The sequence below is a fragment of the Pinus tabuliformis genome, chromosome 1_1, assembly GCF_031772625.1.
Source record: "Pinus tabuliformis cultivar Carrire ecotype Pingquan chromosome 1_1, CPIR1, whole genome shotgun sequence".
NCBI classification, from domain to species: domain Eukaryota; kingdom Viridiplantae; phylum Streptophyta; class Pinopsida; order Pinales; family Pinaceae; genus Pinus; species Pinus tabuliformis.
This window is the reverse complement of record NC_142297.1, coordinates 387,614,808-387,641,710: the sequence shown is the minus strand read 5'-3', so window position 1 is coordinate 387,641,710 and position 26,903 is coordinate 387,614,808. Positions and strand designations below refer to the sequence as shown.

Below are 26,903 nucleotides of genomic sequence, written 5' to 3'. Positions count from 1 at the left end.
AGGCAAAGAGCTTGTTAGGCCTGCAATTACGAGATTTGCAACTCACTTCCTCACGTTGCAATGTCTCAATGGTCAACATAAAAACTTGCAGAAAATGTTTTCCTCTGATGAATGGTCTGAATCTCGGTGGGCTCGTAGACCAGATGGAAAAGACACCAAAAAGAAAGTGTTAGACACTTATTTTTGGAAAAGGTCTGTAGAGCTTGTGAAAATTACCGAGCCCCTTGTTAAGGTGCTAAGGTTGGTGGATGGGGAAAGATTGGCCATGGGCTACATTTATGAAGCTATGGATCAGGCAAAGGAGCAGATATAGGCAGCTTACAAAGACAGGTTAGCTAAATATGGCCATATATGGGAGATCATTGATAACAGATGGAACAATCAACTCCATCGTCCTATACATGCAACCGGGTATTTTTTGAACCCAAGGTATCACTATAAAAATCGGCTAGGAGATCAGCATGATGGGGAGGTTAGAGCTGGATTGATTGATTGCTTGGAGCGCATGGTCCCTAGCCATGTAGACCAGTTGGAAATACATAGACAGCTTACTATTTTCAATATGGCAAGTGGTACTTTTGGCAAAAACTTGGCAAAGATGGCAAGAGATGTGGACCAACCAGGTAAGCAATTCCAATTTCCATTTTGTTTTTCATTTCAAGTTAAAATTGTTTACGTTCTTTACAATTCAAATTATAAACTAAGTTACTAATTAATGTCTTTTTCTTTGCAGCACATTGGTGGGAATCATTTGGTGGCCAGTGTCCTCAATTGCAAAGGTTTGCAATTAAAGTCCTCAGTCAAACTTGCAGTGCTTCAGGTTGTGAGCGCAATTGGTCTGTTTTTGAGCGCATACACACGAAGAAGAGAAACCGTTTGGAACAAAAATGGTTAAATGATCTTGTTTTTGTGCAATACAACCTTCGACTGAGGAGGAACCAAATGATGAGCAAATCACCTGATCTAGATCCCATTGTGTTGGACGATATTGATCCAACATCAAAATTGGTGGAGGAGACTGAAGATCCTGTGTTTGAGGCTGATTTTGATATCGACATGGCTTTAGCGGGGGATGAGGCAGATGATATGGCGGCATCAAAACCAGGATCAGTGGCGGCATCAAGGAAAGGCAAGGAACCAATGGAAGGCACTAGTCGTGCAGGTCGACAAACTCGTGCTTCCATTAGGTCCACTTCTATTGTCATTGGTGGCATTGATACTGAGGTTGCAGATCAGGCTGAGGCATCCTCAGACTCTGAACCAAATGATGTCTATGTAGCTCCTGATGATGATCCTGTGTCTAGTAGTGGTGATGGACTTGATGATTGATCATGTGTACACTATAGACTTGTAGTAGGCCAATGGCCTCATAGCTTGCAACATTGTTTTTGGACTTTATAGGCCATTTAGAGCCTCATTTCTTATGTATTTTGCTATTTTGTCGATGATATGTATTGTACTCGGTGCCATTTTGATATATTCACCTTTACATGGTATATAAATGAGCAAACTTTGCATATTTTGTCTCTATTGGCTTGGAATCATGGTTTTACATCTTAAAAATAGTTGTGTTTCATTAAAAATTAATTATTTAATGTATTTTTTTAAAACCGGTTCGTTTAGACCAAACCAGTCCTGGTTAGACCGGTTCCGGTCGGTAAACCGGTTCATTAGGTGGACCGGTCCGGTCACTGGTTCCGGTTTTAAAAACATTGCTTGTACATAACAAATTTGATATATTTTAAATAATTTTAATTTATAATATATATAGACAATAAAATAACAATTTTTTAATATTTTGAATAATTAATTTATAATATATATACACAAGAAAATTACTTTATAAAATTATAACATTTCTAAACTAATATAAATAAAGTATAACATATTTAAAAAGTTTTAATTAAATTAATGTGAATAAAATATAGCATATCTATAAAAGAATAATTAAATTAATATAAATAAAATATAGCATATTTATAATTAAATTATGATATTATAGCATATTTAACGTATAAACACCATGTATATACATTTCTGAACTAATATAAATAAAGTATAACATATTTAAAAAGTTTTAATTAAATTAATGTGAATAAAATATAGCATAGCTATAAAAGTATAATTAAATTAATATAAATAAAATATAACATATTTATAATTAAATTATAATATTATAACATATCTAAAATATAAACACCATGTACCTATATGTGCCCTTTTATAACATTTCTAAACTAATGTGAATAACATATAACAGATTTATAACTATACAAGTTCTTTTATAACATTTCCAAAATAATGTCAATGACATATAATAGATTTATAAATTTATAATTAAATTAATGTAAATAGAATATAACATATTTATAATTAAATTAATATTATAACATATCCAAAATATAATATGAGTTGAAATGTGCCAAATTGCATATGCCCCGCTGATAAATAAAAAACCCAGTACTACCAAGTCCGTAGATACCAAAAACAATGATATTAATACCAATCGCATCATTCTGGCCGTCTAATTCGCTGCACGTGCACGTATTATCTGAGCTTCCAGCTAGCAGCTATCGGGTTAGAGTGCAATGCATTACCAAGACATTTTACTCATTAAAAAACCGTTTTCTAGCGAATCTAAGTGAATCCAGATCCGAATCCGTTTCTGTTCCGGGGAACCGCGAATCTATTTCACATGGTGGACGAATCCAATAACATAGCTTGTACGTACTTCTCATGAGCTCAATGTGGGCTTGTCTGACTTTGAATTGAGTTGTGGCTTCATGTGGTGGGCCCCACATAATTACTGGTAACCGCATCATCTTTGAATTTCATTTGGAATTGCTATGTCATTTGGTTGATTTTCTTTGACTTTGGGAAAATTTAGAAATTTTTGCAATTATTGATTTTTTTTTTGCCACTGTCACTAGGAAAATCGGCTTTTGAGGGACTATAACTCGCCTTTTGACCCTCAAAGTGGGTCCTAGGATAATCTTGGGCCTCTGAAGGTGAATTTCGAGTAGTCACACGCCCCAGACATTTCCTAAGGCCACTTATTTATACCATTACATAGAAAATAATTAAAAAATCCCATTTTGCGGGAAATTTCTAATTATTAAAATATCCAACTGAGACCTAGCCAAATTCCACAATTTTTTTTTTTGTGTGATGTAGTATAGTAATATACATCGACTCTAGACACTAAGATGTGTTAGGGGCTCAACTTTCAAACGTCACCCTGACTTTTGGGTAAAAAGTGAGTGAAAAACCCATAAAATTATCCGCCTCTGAAAAAGAAGAGATAATTAACTAGATAAAAAAAACACTCCAAGGTGTACTCGTTTGCTGATTGAGTCCCAACATCCTAGACCTGTTATAGACTCAAAATCTCATCATTATTAGTATCACTTATTACAATTCCCCACAGGGTGTGGAATCTGGGTACACGAAAGATGATGAAAAGATAGAAGTAGAGTTAAAAAACTTTGTTGACTGCTGATATCTGATGGTACAAGTGTCCTCTGGATCATCCTTGGGCATGGAGTCTTTCATTTAATCATCAGGTGCCACTCATGTGGTCAACATTTGGCTCCAAATGGGGATGCATGCTAGATACAAAGTGATAGTGTGCAAGAACCTGGAATTTGCATCCACCGACAAAAGACATATATCAACAATATCTATTCAAAATATCATCAAATAAAATAAAGTACAGAAACGAAGAATTGGAAATTTATTCTAAGAGCATAAATGACAATTTATTCATGAAATAAAACTAATTAAACAAAAATGACACGGGATAAGGTTAGAAATATGATACAAAAAGATGCCCCATGGCATTAGATATTTTCTTTATAAAACAATTTGAGCAGTTGGTCGTTCATAGGTAACTCGAGTGGTTCTCCATCCATAGTGCTCAAATGGTAGGAATTATGTCCATCTGCTTCCCTGATAATGTATGGTCCAAGCCACACACTGTCAAACTTACCATGATTACCTGGCTTTTCATTCATGCAATACCATAACAAATCCATATCATTGTTAGAAAAATTCTATTTCTAGATGATTTGTCAAAAATTCTTTTTACCTTAGATTGATTTTTACAACAATGCTCAAAGGCTCTTCTTTTGATTTCATCCAATTCTACAATTTGGTCAATCCTACATTGCACAACATCTTTATCAGATGTAAAACTTTGTAGCAATTGGTAAGCTAGTAGCCTCAAACACATAGGAAGGGTAACATCCAAGCCATAAACTAACTCAAAGGGACTCTTCCCAGTAGAACTCTTCTTCGTAATCCTATCAACCAATAAAGCATATATAAGATAGCGGGACGAATTCTATGATGGGAGCAGGTTTGAAGAGGCTTGACTTTTGTTGACTAGATGCCGATTTTTGTCGTCTTGGAAAGGCTTTGTTGGAGGGTTGACTTGGTGCTTGGAGGAGGACTTGGTCTAGGGTTTTGGGCCTTGGTTTTCTCATTTGAAGCAGATTCTATAAGAGGAGATTTTCTGGGTTTTCCCCTTGGAGGGGTTTTGCCTTTGGCTTGGAGCCTAATTTCCGTGTCCATTGTTTTTATTATTTTTGCTCTTGATAATTTTTTTGATGAAAAGATCTAATAAAGAAACACAAGAAAATAAATAAAGTTCACAAACAATTATTAAGGTTAAAGAGAAATTGAATTAATTGTTGCCTTACTGCATTCTCTAACAGCTGGTAAATAGGGTGTTGGAGCATCCGTCAGGTTGGAGCTTAAAATCTAGGGTGTTGGAGCGTCCTTCCAGGCTCCAGTTGCAGTTGGTAAACAAGGATTAGGAACGCCCTACAAGTTGGAGCTTGTAAACCAGGGGGTTGGAGCTGAAAAATTGATGTAAATATTTTGAAGACAAATATTAAGAAGCGTTCGGTGGTTTTTGTCCCGGAGGGGTTTCCACCTAAAAATCTTTGTCTATTGTGTTATTATTGCGCATTGTTGAATGGTGTTGATGAATGTTTATTTTATCTGATGCTAATAACAATTAATGCTCTGTAAAGTTAAAATATACTAAGTGATAAGAAACACTGGTTCACCCCCCTCTCAGTATTTCCAACAGATGATGTTATCTTGAAATCCTCTTACAATGGTAATGATACCTTAGTGAATAGAGAGAAGCAAATGGAATCCCCTAAAAGGGATACAATGACTGTATATCATAATGCTTTTATATGCGTCAATTTTGAACAATTTGTTTCCTAGGGGCTGATATGTTTCACTTTTGCTGATTGGGTGTCATACAACTCTAGTCGTTCCATGTGTGCAACTAAGAATGGCTGGAAACTGACCAAATTTCAAATGCCCTGTTGATTTGTGTAGCTTGCGAGGTACTCCCACAACCCCTGGGGTACTGGGTTTGTAAGGAGTTGACCCACAAAATTGGTTCGTGGGCAGTGGATGCAAGGAATGGGTTTTGTATTCAAAGTTGTGGGCACAAAACTAAGTGGAGAAATTGTTAGTTTATTCATGGATGCATGAGGGGCACCCTTGATGGGCTAAGGGGCACCTAGGGCATCATGATGTGGCAGAATCAAATGGAAGGAATCTCTTTTCTAATGTTAGTTGGGGTTTCATGAAGCAAACTCAAGTCGGCTTGGGCTTATGTCATGACCCTTGAGGGCTAAAGGTTACCCTCATAGACACTATAAGAAGAGAAGAGGTGAGATCATTTGAGAACACATCCAAAGTGCAATTCATCAATAGAAAACTACACAAAAAGGCTGCAGACCTCAAGGAGCTGGGTTTGCAAGGAAGAAGAAGATGCGCTTTGGTCTTTTCTCTTATTTTTTGGCAGGCCGAGTTCAAGGAGGGCTGCAAGTGGATATTTTGGGCATAGTTTGGTTCGTATGTCTCTGTGGTAATCACTGTGATCAGGCCAATTGAAACAGTTGCTAAAGAGAGGGCTGCAACCCTTGTTTGAGGCTCTGTTTTGTCACTGAGATAACAACAGGAGGTCCAACCTGTAGTGGCCGCAGAATACTGTGTCTAGGCTGAGAATCTCTGTCATAGTTTGTGCCCAGAACCAAGAAATGTTAGAGGCTATGCTGAGTCTCTAAACAGGTAGGCTTGTGGTCTTAAGTTTGATGAAATTACTAAGTTGGAGGGTCTGTCCTAAAGAGCTTAGGACATAAGTTTATGTGCCCTAGTTTAGGGCTGCTTCAGTGTATGGACAGTCACCTAAGTTCTGCCCTAAAGATCTGTCCTTAGGACTGTGACAATTCACTGTTGATTTCTGTGCACGATTGAAGGAGGCTGAGACCTTGAAGGGAGTGATAAGAAGTCTATCTTGTCACTTACTGAGGGCTGCATATCCCTGAGATCAAGTGAGCTGGTTCAGGAATCAAGTGAGGCCGAATTGTGTCTCTAAGTTAGGACATTGGTGTGAAGTTGGGCAGATGTGTAGGAGCGGTTATAGAGTGAAGTGCTGGTTTGAAGGTCTGTCCTACGTGAAGGTTTAGGATAGTGTTTGGTTGCCCAAGGGCAGTGATATTGGAGGTGCAAGATCACTGTTAGGAGGCAGCTATTGGTATGCCCTAGTTTCGTGTGTGCAGGTGGGCATATCACTGATAAGTGGGCAGATTGGTGCAAGTCCTAATTACATTGAATACAGAAGGATATTCAGTGTTATATGGGCAGTTGACAAGAAGCCCTAAGGACTGATCTTGGAACGATAAGGAGTCAAGTCAAGAGGGATGTGTGTGAAGCCCTAAGTTCAGCATTCTGGAGCAGCTAGAAGGTTGATAAGTGGGCAGACTTAAAGACCCTAAGAGCAGAGATAGTGGAGTAGCCTTGTCTATGCTAGAGGGCAGTTTGGTGGAGTCCCTAAGAGCAAGCCATCTTGGTGGAGCAAGAAGGTTGCTAGAGGGCAGATCAGTGAGCCTATGATTAGTCTTTCTAAAAGTAGCTGCAAGATTGTTAGTGGCAGATTGAGCGGCTGCTGAAGTTGCAAAAGTCTTGTGAGCAGTAGAAGAGGTGGCAAAGCACCTGCCAGAAGTGTTCAAGGTATGTGGATTGAAAGGGCTGTGGAAGCGCTACATCAGCAAGTCAAGTGTACTTTGTTCAGCGAAAGCTTGGTAGTCATAAGTTGTTGACTCCAAGCCCTAGTCATTCTTCTATCAGGGCTGATTGTAACGTACATGATCCCTAGTACATGAGCCCTACGTTTGTTGTATTAAAGTTTGTAATATAACAAGTTTTGGGTTGAAAAATTCTCTTGTGCTCTAGTTGATTCACTGCTGTAAATTTTCCAGTGTGCAAAGTGCTTGTGTTGTGCCATTTGAGTGTGTTTGTGATCGTGATCTTAGACATAAACCTGATTCTTAAGTGCCTTGAAAAATCAACATGTCCAACTTCTCAGTATGATATCTTAAAAGGGCCCCATCTGTTTGTTTTGGAGGGAGTGACAAGAACTATGCACAATGGATCTGCAAGCAATTTCATAGACTATACGGATTTGGCCTTCTTTATAAAAATAAATTAAAGGATAACTTGAGTCCTAGACAATGCTAGTGTTGTTTGTATTCCAATGGATGTGTAATGAGTTTAACATTGTGCTGTAACAACAGGATTACCTCCATGGTAGGTACTTTTACTGTTACATGTGGAACCCGGAAGTAATACAGAACTTGCATATTACATTAAACTTCAATATCCAGGGCACTTTCAGAATTAGAGTTGTGAAGCTTAACTGCACAATTCCTTGGTAATGAGCCAAATATTCAGTTTGCCAATGCTTCTTTGCTTGCCTTATTTCTGAATCATTTATGCTATCTGCAATTCTTAGATGATATCTGCAGAACTTTTTCCGTGTATTCATTTTTTTCAACATTTTAGTTGTCTTGTTTATTTCTTGCCACCTGATATCTCTGAAGAATATTTAACCAATTTTTGCATTCTGTAATTTTTATGTTGCTGAATCTGATTTAAATTTTTTTGTTTGATTTGTGTTACAGTTCTGATGCAATTCTTATTAATGGACAAATTTTGGAAGAAAAGGAACATATGTCTATTGAAAGTGGAAATGAAATTGTCCTTGGCTCTGAAAGAAGTGGTATATATTCTTTCTATATTCTATGATCAGTTTACGAGATAGTGTTGTTTTTGATGATTGTAGGCTTGCCCATAAGATGTGCACAGAATGTTGCCAAATTATTCATAACAGCTATCAGGAAATTCTATGATCAGTTCAGGAGATAGTGTTTCTTTTGATGATTGTAGGCTTTGCACATAAGATGAGCATAGAATGTTGCCAACATAAAGTTCTTTTATAACAGCTATCAGGACAGCACATGGACACATACAGCTACAGGGTTGGGATAAATCTGTTGTTAAATGAAACTACAAATTGTTGTACACAAAGGTGGATTTATGTCTATACAGCATTGGGGCTTTACCATCATCAATGGCGTTAAATACACTGCTGGGAACTCAGACTAAGACTAGTACCTTTTCTTCTTGACAATTCTCTTATAGATTCTTCATGGTTTCTTTCAATTGGTTAAACCCTTGTATTTCTCCTTTTTAATATTCCTGCATTTTTTGTTTTCCTAGATTTGTTTGTTTTTTAGGTGATACCCTAGGCACTCCTTTTTCTATTTGTATTGACTGTACTCTTGAGTACTGTAGCCCACCAAAATGTGGGGTACCCCTTTGTAGAGCTTTCCTTACTGATGTTATCTTCTTGAGCCGACAGCAGCCCCTGACAGCCACTTGATTAATTATCATACATGCACATAGGCTCTTTTGTCCACTTATTTAATTTGTATCTTTATAGAATTTTTTCATTACACATAGACACACATTATTGTTTATGTACTTTATCTACAAAATGTTAAGATCACATAATTGGCCTAACACTCTACACATGTGCTCTATTGCAATGATCTAATAACAAATACAATACTTGTTCTGGTTTCAAGAAAAATGTGTAATCTAACAATCTGTTAATTTATTCTAACACATTATATAACTGCTTGGCGAGCAATGTTCTTTTAGAGGGTTCTAGACTGTACTCTTACTACTAAGATGTGTCTCACCAATGTAAGGAAAAACATTTTGTTGATGTCTTTTCAGGATTTCCAATTTATCATGTCCATTTCATTCAGGGAGAGCGGCACAGTGAATGCAGGGAAGAGGTACCTCTATCAATTTGTATGAAGTTATGAACCAATATGTTTAATTATTTTTTGTAGATGGAATTCACTAATATTGTATATCACACTGAAAATGATATTCATTCTCCTAGGTATCTTCACTTGTAGACATCTTGAAGTGCAGTATTTGCCTGAATATATGGCATGATGTTGTGACTGTCACACCTTGTCTACATAATTTCTGGTAAGGATATCTTGAAATATTTTCTACTTAATTATTAGCTACTGTTGTAATGACAAAGTGTTGTGACTGATCCTTGAGTCACTTTTTCTAGCAATGCATGCTTTTCACACTGGTACAGAAGATTGAAAATAAAAAGAAGCAATTGCATTTGCCCTCAATGCCGATCGGATGTTTATTCTGTTGGTCGAAACCATTCTCTACAAAATATCATTGAGGTAGGTGTCTTGATGTAATTTACTACCAATGATATAACAAGTTGAGGCTCATATAAAGTTGATATGCACGCCCTTTATATTTTTCATTCTTCATATCCAAATTTTATATATTCAGTTTATTTGAGATTTAAGTTTAAACATGCAAAGTAATAAGTTGATTAAAGAAGATCAAACTAGAAGTCAGCCTCAGGAGTTGAGTCGAGTGTCTGAAAATTTTGTTGAGTTTGAGAGTCCAATGCCAATGTATTTTCTTCAAAATCCTGGTTTGTTCATGTCAAAAAATATAATTTTAACATCCATAGCATTGCATGGAAACTACACAAACAATTTTTTTTGTTGGAAGTGCTTCTAGAAATATGACCTGAGGGGCTGTGTAACACAGGCTTTGTTGGCTGAGGTGCCAGGTCTGAAGGGTGTCTTTTTGGCAAATTTGCCTGGGACTTGCACCCAGCCTGATCCCTTTTTAATGTGCTATTGGGTTGGGGCAGACAACTGTGAGACTGGAACTCTGGCTTAACACTCCATCAAATTCAGCAGTGAATGAAGGCCCCATTGGCACATATAAGCATTTTTATTAGCTTGTTTACTTTTTGTTCTGTCTTTATTCCTATCATTTGTCTCTCAATTTTTCATTTCAATGGTATTCCATAATAAATCTTCCTTTCAACTCTTTAATATCAGTTGTCTGACTGGAGATTCCTTCTTTGTGCATTTCCCTTTTGGAATGAACTACTATGTTGTAAACTAGATAGATCATATATTTCCCTTTTTTTTTCATTGGAACCATCAAACATTCCTTCCCTTGGAAACAACGATATGATTAATCATTAAGTACTTGATGCAGGACATGCTGAAAAACAATCCATCATTGAAGCGTTCAGATGAAGACATTATACAGTTGAATAAAGATTCTATTGTGCAATCAAACATCGTAAGTATTTTTTTCCTGGTACACTTGTTAACTTCAATTTGCTCTAGAGTGAGTTGTGAAGGGACATACATTACAGTTGTAGAATTCTCGAAGTGATAATTTCCTTATATAAAGTCCCTTTTGTTTGAATTCCAAGTATAGATATTGCTAGGGGAGAAGAGCTAGAGTCCCATATAGACATGAAAACACTTCATTGCCATTGGTGCTCTATTGTCTTGATTGGAAATTTCAACAACTTTATTATTTTGTTTCATTGATTTTACGAGCTTTATACCTTCCATCTTTTATTGTATCATGGGAGATCTTGGATGTTCCCATGTTGAATCCACTCTCTTCCGGCAACTTGCTCAAACGTTTCTAGCTATTCACACTGGCTTCTGTGACCCCATCTGGAGATAATTCAACCTCCTATCTCCTGCCACTCTGACACTGGAGAAATATTTGAAAACTCTCCAGACTCCTGCTCCTGAATTTTCTGCTGCTCCCTCTCTCTGATGCTCTCCCTCTAGCACGAACTGCGCCCTCACTGAAGCTCTGAACTGGGTGGCTGTAATATTCCAAACTAAAACTTTGGATGGTTTAGTAAGAAATTTCAATTTACTTCAAGCAAATGTTTCCCAAAATATCATAGATTTCCTTTATCACCTTTTTACAAACACTTAGCATGCAAGCTATGAAAATTCTTTTCCCATTGTTGACCACTACCGGTCAACTACCCATGTAGTACACCCCCTCTTTTCTTGGCAGAAAGGGGTTGCACCTGATCGACGTGTCCGTGCCATCCTGCAGTCATCAGCAGCTTGATCATTTTAATTGTAAACCCAGTCTGCATGTATGAATTGTAAATAATCTTAGCAGATCAGAGTCATGTATGTAAAATTGCCTAGGTGGACCTAACTTTCTAATAATAATCTACGTCCCGGAAGGTTTTTCGTCTCACCGATCTATGATCGGCAGAGTTTTCCTTCAGCCTGACCCCAAAGCCGGGATTGATTTTGTCATTCGAATTTTAGGAGAATCCTAGTGTGTTAATCTGCTAGATTATAGTTGTGTCGCAGAACTGGGTGGTTTATGAGGGTCTATGTTAAGTGGGTTTGTCCCCTTAAGATGTAAATTGTAAAAGTCATGATGTAATGTGTCTTGAGGGTCGAAAAATGTTTTAAATCCCCTCATGAGTCCTAAGTCCTAGGACCTAGGTGATGTTTCCGAAGGCTTAGTTCGATGATCCATTTTAAAATGAAATAAAAAATTAAAAAATGAATAAAATTAATAAAAAACTAATAAAATAATTAAAAATTAAAAAAATAATAAAAATTAAAAAATAAAGCAAAAACCCTAACTAATAAAATAATAATATTTTAAGTGAATGCATGCAAAATATTATTTTTTAATAAATAGACGGGTGAGATCAAGAGATGTCTTGATCCTCATCAACGGTCGAGTTCATTTCGACATGGATCACTCGAACTAGCCGTTGGGATCATTTCCTTTAAGTAGGGTGCTAGGGGTCATTTTCAGATCATTCGATCTGTGAGTCTGATACTGAAGAAGCTCTCTTGTAAATCTGTTTCTGGTTAATAAAAGAAGACTTTGGGGTCCATATCTTGCTGGTGTTACTCTCTTGAAATGCTGTGAGATTGTTTAAATTTTCTGCATATGTTATTTTTAGCCATTAATAATAGCTTATTGTAGAGTATTGTGATTACAGGTATCTTGTTCACTTGCTAGGGTTTGAGTGTTGTTAGGGTTTCTGAAGTAATGGCAGGTATCTCCATTACTTTTTGAGATCTAGCAACATTTTGGCCCTCTTTACTGATGGTTGTTCTGAGCTGTGCAGAAAACCCTTATCGAAGAAGATTTGTGGGCGCTTGGGGAAGTTCTCGGCTGAACCAGCCAACTCCCGCAAGCATTTTTTGCTGAGCCCAGTTGGATTTGATCATGGGTCTATCATTCGGTTTATTTTTCTAATTTGCATGAGAGATTTTCTGAAGTTCTTCACAGTGACAATCTGAAAGTTCTGTTCTTTAAAATATTTCTGTTTTTATTGCTGAATCTGGCTGTTAAGGGGCCAAAATCTGTACATTAATCAGCTGTTTTGGGGTTTTAACTTTTGTTCTATATACAAATTTCTCATTAGGGTTTTGCTTTCTTTTGTGTTTGCAGGTATAGGGTTTTGTCTTTTTTGCAATTGCAGGACCGCCGTCAGAGGCAATTTGATCTTCAGACAGAGATCATTCACCGCAGAGAAAAACGTTTAACCCTCATGATAATCAAATCTCAGTCGAAGCACTCAGGATTACGATTTTTGGCTCTGGTTATATGATCCTTCAGCATTTTGAGCGTATGTGTGATTGATTGCCGTCGTGAAAATCTTCGATTTCTAGCCTCTGCCGTCCCTTTTTTTTTAAAGCTGCAAACGCACACCAAATATCGATCTGAGGGCCAAGCAGCGAAGCATTTACATCTGCTCCCAGCATTCAAGTGAATATTGGTGGCATTTATGCATTAAATCTCGGAGACAATCTCTATCATCGTGCCATCGTCTGCGTGGGTTACTGCCTCCGCCGTCCAGCTTATCGACGTGCTGCCATTTCAACCTGTAGACAGAGTTACAATTCTTACACGCCCTATTCAACTGCGATCAAGGCAAGGCCATCTGGCATCTGGGCATCGTATGCGTTTAACGCGATTGCAAAACACTGCACTCACTGTCGACTGAGACAAGGAATAATAAACGTAAACGCTGCAGCCCCAAATCATAATTCATCACTGTTGTCGAGCGTCCCACGGGTTTTGGCGTAAGTAAACGTTCACACCACCGGCTCAGGTAAACTTTTCACACACCAGCAAATTGAAGCAGTTCAATGTAATGCCCAGGTGAAGTAATTTTCATTTTTTATGCGTTCAGTTTTTTTTGACCTGGTTTATGATTGTCCGCCGTCCAATTTCCTTGGGTAAGCTATTGATTCACGCATTGTACCAAAATTCTTCATTCACGCAGCATATATTGGTAGCAGGTAAATCGAATTTTTGCGTTCTGTGGTCATCTGCGTAGCTTAGGGTTCAGGCATTTTCGAATTTTATATGCTTGGGTTGCGATTTTTTCATGTTTTCAACGTTTCATTTGGTATGCATCGTAGGTTTTAGGGTTACGTATATATTTATCAGCATAGATTTAAATTTAGATTTCAATTTATTTTTTTTAGTTTAGTTTATGGTTTTGTAAAGTTACGATTTGAATTTTTTTTTTTTTTTTTAATTTTTATAATTAATCGTTTTCATTTCTTATAGATTTTTATTATATAAAAAGTAATAAAAATTAAAAAAAAGATTTATTAAAAATAAAAAATAAAAAAAATAAAAAGCCGATTTTCATTTAGTTTAGTCCTTTTTAGTTTTGATTTAGTTCTTTTATTTTAGGATTTATTTTGTTTAGATTGTAAATTAGTTTTAATTTTTTCCTTTTTTAGATTTCAAAAAAAAAAAAAAAATTCGAAAAAATATAAAAATTTTGTGGAAAATTATTTTTGCCAGTTTCAGTGGTTTTCATGTTATATCTTTCATGCTGAGATCTAAATTTTCAAGTCGAGATACGAAATTGATATCTAGTTAATGATTTACGATTCTCGTGGTGTTTTAAGGCATTTATCTCTTCAAAATTTTCAGTTGCTGGATATCGTTTTGGTCATGTGATTTAGCTGATACCTTTCGATGACAAATGATTGCTGTTCACGATTTACGTTTCTATATCATCTAACAAGTAATCATCTTAACCATAATCTCTTAAGGCACTGGTCTGCTAAACTAATTAAATCTTTTTAGTGCTTATCTTAATCGTATCTCGTGTCTCCCAACCAACTGGTCGACAGTTGGCCTCATCATCTCACAGGGACTACCCCCCTTAGCCGCGGGAGACAAGCTTAAACAGAGGGATCGGGGATCAGATTGACAGCCCCCGGTCTGAGGGTTGTCGTGTCAATCCGCGCGACAACATTTTTTGGCGCCGTTGCCGGGGAAATTGTTTTCTCGGCGTTTCAACGACAATCTTCCTTCTCATTTTTATTTTTTCATCTGGCCCGGCAACGCCAACATTTTTTGGCTCCGTTGCCGGGGACACTTTGTTCTCGGTGTTTCAACGACTTTTCATTTATCTTCTCATCTCTCATCTCTCAGTTGAGCTAGCAGATTCGACCTTTAAGGTTATCATTTGGATCTTTTATTGCCTTATTTTTCGCCATATCATCAGCATATCTTCGGTGTGTTTCTTGTTTGGATGGCGACTCCATTTTCTTATTTTTCCCAGACAAGAAGCCTCCCGCATATCTGTTTGTTGATTGCTTCTGGATCTTAGAATCAGACTCATTGTTCAAGTGGCGACTCCACTCCTTTCATCTTTTGGTTTTCTTGAGCAGAGATCTAGTTCTATCATCTATCTAATCCTTTATTATTCATCATGGATTATTCATGTAAACCATGTCGTTTTACTCACCGTCTCCATGATTTTCCGGAGGAGGCCATTCCTGAATTACCTATTTTTTCAGATGGTGATCCAATCGCTGCTAAAAGGCATCTAGACTTGTTTATTCGCATCATGATCATATATTGCAGACCCCCTCAGTTTAATCATGAAGATATCAAAATGCGTCTATTTGTCCTTTCTTTAGAAGATGATGCTTTGAATTGGTTTAACAATTTTCCTAAAGATTTTTTCACTTCTTTGGAAGACATTATCAATGCTTTTGAAGATAGATATGGTTATCCAAACAGCTTGCCTTCTTCCTCCAAAATTGTGCAACAGAATGTAAGTAATTTGATAAAAGGTCCAGCTGATGGTGAAAGATCCCAAGACGATTTTTCATGTCAGAATGTGTCATCCACCGGAAATATTGCAGATCAAGTTCATGATAGTGAAAAATCAGGGGCAAATGACAATGAAAAAGAAGAGCAAAAGCAAATTTTACAAGACCTAATGATGCTGGTGAAAAATATGGAAAACAATCAAACTAGTTATATCAATGATGTAAGAACTTTATGCACCCATCTGGAAAAACGTAATAGGGAGATGGAGGTCACACAAAATCAGCATGCTAAAGAAATTGAGGCCATAAAAACTAATTATGAAACAGAAATTAGAATCATGCAAAGCAGGTTGTCAGTCTTAGAGGAAAATATGGTGACCATTAAAGCTGATCATGATAGGGAAATTGACTCTATGCAAAATAAGTTATTAACTATGGATGAGGAAATGACTATCACGACATTCAATCATAATAATCAGTTGGCTGACATGCAAGCGAATCACAAAGAAGAAATAAATTCCATACAACATTGCTTGATGAACATAAAGGAAGAAAATGTTAAAGTAATTAAAGATATGCAAGAACACCATGTCAGACAAATCAATGCTATAAAGGTTGAACACTCTAGTAAGATGGATTCCATTAAAATACAGGTTCAAAGGTTTAAGCAATTGGAAGATGAAAGAAACCAGGTGACATCAATAGATCAGGAGCCTTCTCATCTGCTGCAACAAGCTCTGTCTTATTATGAGGAGGTTATTGATTCGATTGAAAGATGGTTAATTGAAGGTGATCCGGATAGACTTAAGAACGACAAAGATCAGATGCAAGATAAAGAAAGACATAGCACGCATATCTTACATACTTCATCTGATAGTTTTGAAACAGAAAGTTCCATGTCATCAGTAATTCAACCTGCCAGAAAGAAAAGGCACAAGAGAAAGAGAATGAGACGAAGATTTGATGCATCAGACGGCCGCGAGTAGCTTGATTTTCGGATAGCAAAAAGTCCTACCATATGCAGAATTGGACATGGCACATCCGACAAGCAGCGGACAGATTTGCCTGAAAGCAGGCAAATGCTCAGTATACACTATATTGAACACATCTGATGCCATGGGGCATCCTTTGTATCGTATTTCTAACCCTACTCCTTGTTTTTTCCGCATTTCATTTCTGTTTTAGGATTAGATTTACTTTTCTAGATAGTTAATAAATGAAGAGCTTTTATCTTTCCTGTGCTTAATGTATATGATGATTTTTTGGATGGACGCTACTTATTTTTGTGTTGTATGGATGCAGATTCTGGATTCTCACATTCCTGCAAGCAGCAACGTGTCCCCAAGTAGAGCCAGATGTTGACCACTACCGGTCAACTACCCATGCAGTACACCCCCTCTTTTCTTGGCAGAAAGGGGTTGCACCTGATCGACGTGTCCGTGCCATCCTGCAGTCATCAGCAGCTTGATCATTTTAATTGTAAACCCAGTCTGCATGTATGAATTGTAAATAATCTTAGCAGATCAGAGTCATGTATGTAAAATTGCCTAGGTGGACCTAACTTTCTAATGATAATCTACGTCCCGGAAGGTTTTTCGTCTCACCGATCTACGATCGGCAGAGTTTTCCTTCAGCCTGACCCCAAAGCCGGGATTGATTTTGTCATTCAAATTTTAGGAGAATCCTAGTGTGTTAATTTGCTAGATTATAGGTGTGTCGCAGAACTGGGTGGTTTATGAGGGTCTATGTTAAGTGGGTTTGTCCCCTTAAGATGTAAATTGTAAAAGTCATGATGTAATGTGTCTTGAGGGTCGAAAAATGTTTTAAATCCCCTCATGAGTCCTAAGTCCTAGGTCCTAGGTGATGTTTCCGAAGGCTTAGTTCGATGATCCATTTTAAAATGAAATAAAAAATTAAAAAATGAATAAAAATAATAAAATAATAAAAATAATAAAAAATTAATAAAATAATTAAAAATTAAAAAAATAATAAAAAATTAAAAAATAAAGCAAAAACCCTAACTAATAAAATAATAATATTTTAAGTGAATGCATGCAAAATATTATTTTTAAATAAGATGTCTTGATCCTCATCAACGGTCGAGATCATTTCGACATAGATCACTCGAACTAGCCGTTGGGATCATTTCCTTTATGTAGGGTGCTAGGGGTCATTTTCAGATCATTCGATCTGTGAGTCTGATACTGAAGAAGCTCTCTTGTAAATCTGTTTCTGGTTAATAAAAGAAGACTTTGGGGTCCATATCTTGCTGGTGTTACTCTCTTAAAATGCTGTGAGATTGTTCAAATTTTTTGCATATGTTATTTTTAGCCATTAATAATAGCTTATTGTAGAGTATTGTGAGCACAGGTATCTTGTTCACTTGCTAGGGTTTGAGTGTTGTGAGGGTTTCTGAAGTAATGGCAGGTATCTCCATTACTTTTTGAGATCTAGCAACATTTTGGCCCTCTTTACTGATGGTTGTTCTGAGCTGTGCAGAAAACCCTTATCGAAGAAGATTTGTGGGCGTTTGGGGAAGTTATCGGGTGAACCAGCCAACTCCCGCAAGCATTTTTTGCTGAGCCCAGTTGGATTTGATCCTGGGTCTATCATTCGGTTTATTTTTCTAATTTGCATGAGAGATTTTCTGAAGTTCTTCACAGTGACAATCTGAAATTTCTGTTCTTTAAAATATTTCTGTTCTTATTGCTGAATCTGGCTGTTAAGGGGCCAAAATCTGTACATTAATCAGCTGTTTTGGGGTTTTAACTTTTGTTCTATATACAGATTTCTCATTAGGGTTTTGCTTTCTTTTGTGTTTGCAGGTATAGGGTTTTGTCTTTTTTGCAATTGTAGGACCGCCGTCAGAGGCAATTTGATCTTCAGACAGAGATCATTCACTGCAGAGAAAAACGTTTAAACCTCATGATAATCAAATCTCAGTCGAAGCACTCAGGATTACGATTTTTGGCTCTGGTTATATGATCCTTCAACATTTTGAGCGTATGTGTGATTGATTGCCGTCGTGAAAATCTTCGATTTCTAGCCTCTGCCGTCCCTTTTTTTTTAAAGCTGCAAACGCACACCAAATATCGATCTGAGGGCCAAGCAACGAAGCATTTACATCTGCTCCCAGCATTCAAGTGAATATTGGTGGCATTTATGCATTAAATCTAAGAGACAATCTCTATCATCGTGCCATCGTATGCATGGGTTACTGCCTCCGCTGTCCAGCTTATCGACGTGCTGCCATTTCAACCTGTAGACAGAGTTACAATTCTTACACGCCCTATTCAACTGCGATCAAGGCAAGGCCATCTGGCATCTGGGCATCGTATGCGTTTAACGCGATTGCAAAACACTGCACTCACTGTCGACTGAGACAAGGAATAATAAACGTAAACGCTGCAGCCCCAAATCATAATTCATCACCGTTGTCGAGCGTCCCACGGGTTTTGGCGTAAGTATACGTTCACACCACCAGCTCAGGTAAAAATTTTTACGCACCAGCAAGTTGAAGCAGTTCAACGTAATGCCCAGGTGAAGTAATTTTCATTTTTTATGCGTTCAGTTTTTTTTGACCTGGTTTATGATTGTCCGCCGTCCAATTTCCTTGGGTAAGCTATTGATTCACGCATTGTACCAAAATTCTTCATTCACGCAGCATATATTGGTAGCAGGTAAATCGAATTTTTGCGTTCTGTGGTCATCTGCGTAGCTTAGGGTTCAGGCATTTTCGAATTTTATATGCTTGGGTTGCGATTTTTTCATGTTTTCAACGTTTCATTTGGTATGCATCGTAGGTTTTAGGGTTACGTATATATTTATCAGCGTAGATTTAAATTTAGATTCAATTTTTTTTTTTTTATTTTAGTTTATGGTTTTGTAAAGTTACGATTTGAATTATTTTTTTTTTTAATTTTAATTTTTATAATTAATCGTTTTCATTTCTTATAGATTTTTATTATATAAAAAGTAATAAAAATTAAAAAAAAAGATTTATTAAAAAAAAAAATAAAAATAAAAATAAAAAGCCGATTTTCATTTAGTTTAGTCCTTTTTAGTTTTGATTTAGTTCTTTTATTTTAGGATTTATTTTGTTTAGATTGTAAATTAGTTTTAATTTTTTCCTTTTTTAGATTTCACAAAAAAAAAAAAATTTCGAAAAAATATAAAAATTTTGTGGAAAATTATTTTTGCCAGTTTCAGTGGTTTTCATGTTATATCTTTCATGCTGAGATCTAAATTTTCAAGTCGAGATACGAAATTGATATCTAGTTAATGATTTACGATTCTCGTGGTGTTTTAAGGCATTTATCTCTTCAAAATTTTCAGTTGCTGGATATCGTTTTGGTCATGTGATTTAGCTGATACCTTTCGATGACAAATGATTGCTGTTCATGATTTACGTTTCTATATCATCTAACAAGTAATCATCTTAACCATAATCTCTTAAGGCACTGGTCTGCTAAATTAATTAAATCTTTTTAGTGCTTATCTTAATCGTATCTCGTGTCTCCCAACCAACTGGTCGACAGTTGGCCTCATCATCTCACAGGGACTACCCCCCTTAGCCGCGGGAGACAGGCTTAAACGTAGGGATCGGGGATCAGATTGACAGCGCCCGGTCTGAGGGTTGTCGTGTCAATCCGCGCGACAACACCCATGAACACACCAGATTTTCGTCATTAAGTGGTAAACAAATGGAAGGGGAATATAATAGGCAAAAGTTCAATTTTTATTGGAGAGTGATCACTGAGGTTTACAATGCTATTGGGAGTAGTACACCTGGAAGGGGCTTCTTCTGTTAAGAAATTGAACACGCCGCCTGTACAAGCCACTAAAATCTACTCAACTTCTTAATAAAAATATAGCTTTCAGATCTGAAACATGAATAGGCTAGTGGCTCCTTGGCGAGCAATTTGATTTCCCTTTCGAACAATGCTTGGCACCAATATCCCTTCAAACCTAGGAAACCGGATTCGTCCTAAACCCCGTGCGAATCCCGAATCCGACACGATTCGGTTCGGATTCGTGTCCAAATCACAGGACACGTCGTGTCCGAGGGCGTGTCGCGATTTTCAGGGGCGTGTCGCGATTTTAGGACACGTGTCCGGTTTCCAGGACTCGCTAAGCTCAGCGCGGGTATGAAAAGGGCGTGTTTGCTCATTAATATTTTCATTTGGTAAGTGATTTGTGCTGTTGCAGCAAGGAGTAGAGCATTTTGGCAGCTTCATAATCAAGTCTAGGCCCTAGTATTGATATGCTATTCATGGTAATGTTAAATTCTTAAAGTAAAAGTGACATTCTCCTTAATCTTCATTTTCATGCTTTTACTTAAATTTTTAACATTACCATGAAATGACTCAGGATGTTTGAGAGTGGTTCCGGCCTCATTGGATTTCATATGGAGAAAGTAGAATTTTAGATTTCATTCAAAATCCAGCAGACTTATCAGTTTTTCAGGATTTTAGGATTGGGGGATTGCAATGTTTCCATTGAATTTTGTCATGTATTAGGGTATGGAACTCGTATTTAATCAAGAGTACCAAACCAAGAGCTTCTGAATATGTCGCTCCCGCTCCCGTTTTTGCTCCCGCTCCCCGCTTTCGCTCCCGCTCCCAAGTAACACTGTTCTTGATGATATGGGTCTGGACACCATTGTTGAGTTGGCATTGGCCAACATGGATCTCAATGATCCAGTGGTAGAGCCTGTTAGATTTGATGACTTAGAGGGGTCAGCCTCCAGACCAGCAGATGCAAAGGCGACTATGGATACAGGGGAGGAGGAGGATGTAGAGGAGAGCAGTGGGGACCATGATGATGGGGACAATGATGCTGATTCTGATGCCGATTGATGCCTTGAGGCTTGTATACCTGTAGTTGTTTTATATTTTCTATTTCTATTTGCCATTGGCATTGCACCAACACTACCTATGTAACACATTTTGATTTGATGACTTAATGAGAAAACTACAGTTGTCAGTGTGTTTATCTTACTATCTTGTAGTTGTAATTTGTCTTTCAGTTATGAATTATGAATCATGATTTAAATTTTTAATAGATTTATCATTTATGTGACCAGTACCACTGACATTTATTTGAATTTTGTATGTACTATGCATGCTAATAGCTATAGATGAAGATCTATGTTTGAAATCAATAAATTTGTATCATTAATTAAAATTTGTGTAAAAAATATGATAATATCTAATTTTTAATATATATATATATATGTATTTTTAAATATATATTATATATATATATTTTTTAATAAAATAATATATAACGTGTCCTGTTCCGGGGGGTCAACGTGTCCCGAATCCGACACCACGAATCCCGAATCCTACGTGTCCCGAATCCCCGTGTCAGGTGACTTAGCTTCAAACAAATGCTGCTCAACTTCCTCCAGAAATAAGCTTGGAATCTTGATTATCAAGCCCTTCACTTATAGACAAAAATAGGAGGGTTATAAATAGTTCAACGCACCCTTGAAATGGCGAGTTAAGTCTGCTCCAGTAAACTTCAGCGACCCATTGAAATGATAATTCTGGACTAAGATTATCAGTCACACAAAATATGTGACTCCTCCTTCTTGATGTCAAAATTTGACCCCTTTAGATTTGCTTCTGATGTGCAAATAAATTGGCTTCTTGCCCAATATGTAATTTGGTCTTCTTGTTGATGGTTTCTGGGGAAAGGAATCAGAGAATGGCACTGAAGAAACCCTTGAACTCTTGTAGAAAAGTCACGACCTCAAGCTCTGTTGTTCGATCTTGAAATGACAACTAATTCGGCCTTCAAGGTTGAGGAGAAATAAGATATTTGGCCCTCTCTAGATGTGCCCCTCCCTAGCACTCTGCCTCCTATTTTCACTGGCAACTTGACCCTTGATATGGAATGAATAGCCCGACAATTGAATCACAATGCTAATAATCCCTTGTGATAAAATCATGTTAGAGCTTTAGGAGATGAATCAAATAACCAACCAATAAACCCCAATGGAAGATCTAAAGTAATCTTCCCTAAAAGCCAACTAAGGTGGCACTCAAAGTCCACTGAAATTAGTAATTGAGTTCTGCTTGAAACTCTTAAGACTCGCTTGAGCTGCTTCTCATTGTCAAATAGAAATGATAGAATAGAATATATTTCCATTGAGTTCCTCCTCCTTTTATAATTTTTCATGGAGCCTCCCTCTAGCTTCTTGATTCCCTCTTTTTCCTTATTATTTTATTGGTGGGGGCCATTTTCCACCTTTTTCCACCATTTGAATAAAATAATAAGTTCCCCCATTCCAATAAAATAATAATTTGCCTTGCTTCTCCACTAAAATATTAACTTGCCGCCATTCCATTAAAATAATGATTTGTCTTCCTCCTCCAATAAAATATTATTTTGTCGCCATCTATTTAAAATTATATTTTCACCCTTCTCACAAAATAATATTTCCCCCTTTTAAAATTATCCAAAAATTTGGAAAACTGCTGAGTGATTTTTGCATGCAGAAAAATTGGGAACATCACAGTGGCTCGATCTTCCTTTCTTAGTTGCACTCACAACTTTGTCCATCTCCATCCTATCGACTCACTCTTATAATCTCTCAATGGACCATCAACGACCAAGATCAAAATCGTGATCGATGGCTAAGATCACTTTAATTCTATCAATACACTTTTCTGGAAGTCTCTAGAGCAAAATCGATTTCCTCAATTAATACCCTTTAATTAATCGATTTTCTTGAGTTAGAAACTTTTTAATTATTGATCAGTTAATTTAATTGAGTGGTCTCTAGGTGTTTTCTCCTGAAACCTTTTCTAGATTTTGGAGATCTCGTGTTCCTTAGCCTCTCTGACACCTCAGAGACTAGAACATGTCCGTTTCTACCCAAAATCCATAAACTAACAATTTATAGTTATCCTTTTTGTATAAAGCGTTATGCAACATGATTTCAGTCTTCAGATTTATAAGTTATCTAATGATTTTAGTTCTAATGTTTTGATTCATGAATAGTTTTGATTTTTAACTTTGAATACATGTCTCTCTCTATATTCTAAAGCTTTGTGTTTGGAAACATGAATGAAAATCTTTAAAACTATGTTTTTTTTATAAAAAAAAAATATTTAATGTATTTTTTACAGCAACCGAGTCATTGAAATCAAACCTAACGAGTTGATACCCAGTCGGAGTTGGAGTCAGAGCTAACCCTCGTTTGTTTCCGAACAAGAGTCGGAGTTTTAAAACATTGATAGTAGCTAGGGTTCCAAAACTCTAAGTTTCTCCTTCAAACTCTTTCCAAGAGCTCTTTCTCCAAACTCACAAATGAATGAGGAGAGACCCCCTCATTTCCCTTTTTTAATAACCCACTTACATTTTCCCTCCAATTAAATATTTAAAAGCACTTTTCCTTTTTTATTTTATTTAATAAAGTGACTTTTATAAACTAATTAAAGGAAATTTTAATGCTGGAAAATGCTTAATTCGCCTCTGTGGTGACACTGGCCACCCAAAGCCCCTTTACATCATTTTGTCTCGTAGATCTTTTTGCTCCGATTCCAACGAGCTATTACACTAAAGTGTTTCTCCAAGTAATCAACCAAAACAACACCTTAAACATAATTAATTAAAATATGCCTGTTAATAATACCATTTTATGGAAATCATTGGAATGCAACGGAACCAAGAGCAAACCGTGTGGAATTGATCCCGATGATGAATATGGTAAGCGATCTTAGTTGGACCCATAAAACTCCTCTAAAACCCTTCGGGCCCACCATTGGAGTAATATTGCTCCTATGACTAGGCTAACACAAGCTTTGGAAACCCCCCTAACCACCTCGCTAGGTAATCCAAAATTTGGGGACATTACAAACAAGGGGAAAAGAAGAAGAAGAAGGACTTTTCAAAGGTCAAGTGCTTCGAATGCAGTGAGCTCAGTCACTATAGTATGCACTGTCCTCTTAGGAAGAAGGACAATCAGGAGAAGCAGGACCAGGCGACAACATCAGTCGAGATAGACAAGTTGTCCTCCAGGTTGCAGGAAGACTTTGCTATGATGGCAGCCATACCTTCAAGAGTGAGGCGGGGCGACATGGAGTTGTAGTCCAGAACTGCAGGAGATTGGGTAGGGTCTTTGAGGTGTCCTCCTCATGGATCATTACCTTGCTACCGGGGCCCACAGTATTCAGTAGTAGGATGGATCAATGTCAGTGATGTTGTCATATTTCAGAATGACAATTGCAAACTAGTAGCAGTCAGGTGCTGAGTAGTGCAATGCAGTATTGGCAACAGTGCAGAGTCAGCAGCAACGCAAATTCTTTAGTGGATAGTGCAATAGCTAGTAGTAGTTAGGACTTGGGAGACAAATGCATCATATTGAACACAGTTGTTTCAGTATTTAGGATGCTTTTCAATTGCAATAGTTGCAGGTGCAACAACAAAAACTGAGAGGAAGTTGTAGTGCAGAAGCAAAGTTGATAGCAATATAGTAGTGTCAACAACAATACAGATGCAACATTAGAGTTGCATTGTGGTTGGTGGGTAGTATAGCTAGACATTAGTAGCGTGACAGAAGGTGGTACAGAGATAGGGTGCTGTGATAGAATGTGCAACAATATTGAGAACACCTTCCTCGCTAAGAGGGAGTGTTAGTTTCTGTAGCATCAGAGGTGTTCTAGTCTCAAACTTTGTGGAGAGGCTAAAACACATGAGTTTTAACTTCTCCATAACCCATAAATCGCTTCCAGAAATTCCACCTAGAACTGTCTCAATTAGATTATTAGCCTATTTTTAGTTATTTCCAAAGTTTAGTGTTCTAGTCTCAAACTTTGTGTAGAGGCTAAAACACATGAGTTCTCCATAACCCATAAATCGTTTTTGGAAATTCCACCTAGAACTGTCTCAATTAGATTATTAGCTTATTTTTAATTACTTCCTTAGTCTAAAATTAGGAAAAGAGGGGCTAATTAATTAGAATTAATTGAGATAAGGTGTGAATCATCTAGAAAATCACACGAATCGACAAAGAATTAATCTGGGCCCTTGATTAAGTTTTAATCTTGGCCGTTGGAAGTCCAACATAAGGTTATAAGAAGTCGATTGGTTGATGGAGAAAACACTTGTGAGAACCACAAAGAGTTCGATTTCCTTGGAGAGTTCGATTTTCCAAAAAGCCATCAGTGCTGGAAGAGTTCGAGCATCAGTGGGGAAGCATAGGGAGAGTGGGGCAAAGACAGTGAGGGTGGAGGAAGTTCTTTGGATCTGGTGAAGTACATTGCAGAGAAAGTTCGAAATTTCTCTAGGAGGCTGCGCAGACCCTCAAAGGGTAGTTCAATTTTTGTTGTGGAGAGGACATCTTTAGTTCCAGAGGCCGGCCGGGTAGAGGTTCCAAAGTGTCGGATAAGCATTTTCCCAGTCAGCAGCAGGTAGGATGACTTGATTAGCAGTTGAATCAGGCAGCACGTGTGTCAGGCAACTTCATATTGACGCAGGGCCTGCGCAAACCTAGTTGGATGACTTGCTTTTCAGTGGCAGTCAAGTGCCGAGATTGCTCAGAGTGAGGGTAATTTCCTTCAAGATATTTTTTCCAGTATGTTCTCTGTAGGATTGCCAATTTTCGACATCCAGATTGTACTTAGAATTTCTCACCGTTGCATAATAATAAAAATCGTCAGTTGCTGCACCGGTTTTCCCCAGTTGGGTTTTTCTGGGGACATTTGTCCAAAAATAATTGTGTCAAATTTTTGTGTGCGCTAGCATTTCTCAGTTCCTGCGCTATTATTTTCCGCAGTTTTTATTTGTGAAGGTTGTAGTGTGAATTATTTGGTATTTGTTGTAGCAGATAAATTGTTAAATTAATTAACAATTAGAAGAATAATTTCCAGTTGCTACAATAGGATTTCAGATTTGAAATTTTCACAGAAATTTTGTAACTAGCTCTTTCTCTTTTATGCCCTAATTATTGAATATCATTGTAAAAGATTGTTAGATTGCAAATTTGTGCATGTTACTCATTGATAACAAGTAGATGAATGTTCCTAGTGGATTAGAATTTGTTTTTCTTCCATGAAAGTCCATTGATCTTGGGTGGGTAAATGCTAAAGAGTGATAGCTAGGGCATCACAATTTAGCCTCCTTGAAGACAAATTTAGCTGAATTTCGAATCACATAGACTCCATAGCCCAAGGATAAGGCACTGATCCAAGCAAATTTGGTGATCACCCTCATTTCTCTACTCTTTTTCACCTTCCAAAAATTTTCGGCCCCTTCCCTAGATGGCCAACTAGGGCCTCCTGCGAATTGCATTAGAGAGGAGCTCTTGCAAAACCGCTTGGACAGGCTATTGCACTGGTGTTTCCTCTAGCTCTCCTCCAAATTTGAGGCAATTCCCATGGTTGGATTGTGAGAAAACTCAAGCCCTAGTTGCATTCTTGGAAATCATCTTGAACGTCTTGGTGAGAGGTCTTCTTGAGGGTTTTGCACATAGTATTCAGTGGAATAAATCATTTGAAACCCTTTCTCTACACTACCTTGACCTAGTGAGTTCCTTGGAGGGTCTCCTCCCATGATTATTCATAAACCCTAGGTCTC

At 37.3% G+C, this 26,903-nt stretch overlaps 1 protein-coding gene across 2 annotated transcripts in view; it reads left to right on the top strand.

The window, feature by feature from the left end:
- The window catches only part of LOC149213269 (uncharacterized), a 287,782-nt gene that overhangs the window by 63,482 nt on the left and 197,397 nt on the right, over positions 1 to 26,903 (top strand). For both annotated transcript variants that reach the window (XM_089391971.1, XM_089391970.1), the window contains exons 3-7: positions 7,989 to 8,086; positions 9,109 to 9,170; positions 9,281 to 9,372; positions 9,464 to 9,587; positions 10,432 to 10,518. In XM_089391971.1, coding sequence (XP_089248097.1) covers positions 7,989 to 8,086; positions 9,109 to 9,170; positions 9,281 to 9,372; positions 9,464 to 9,587; positions 10,432 to 10,518 — 463 coding nt within the window. The remainder of the gene's footprint in view (positions 1 to 7,988; positions 8,087 to 9,108; positions 9,171 to 9,280; positions 9,373 to 9,463; positions 9,588 to 10,431; positions 10,519 to 26,903) is intronic.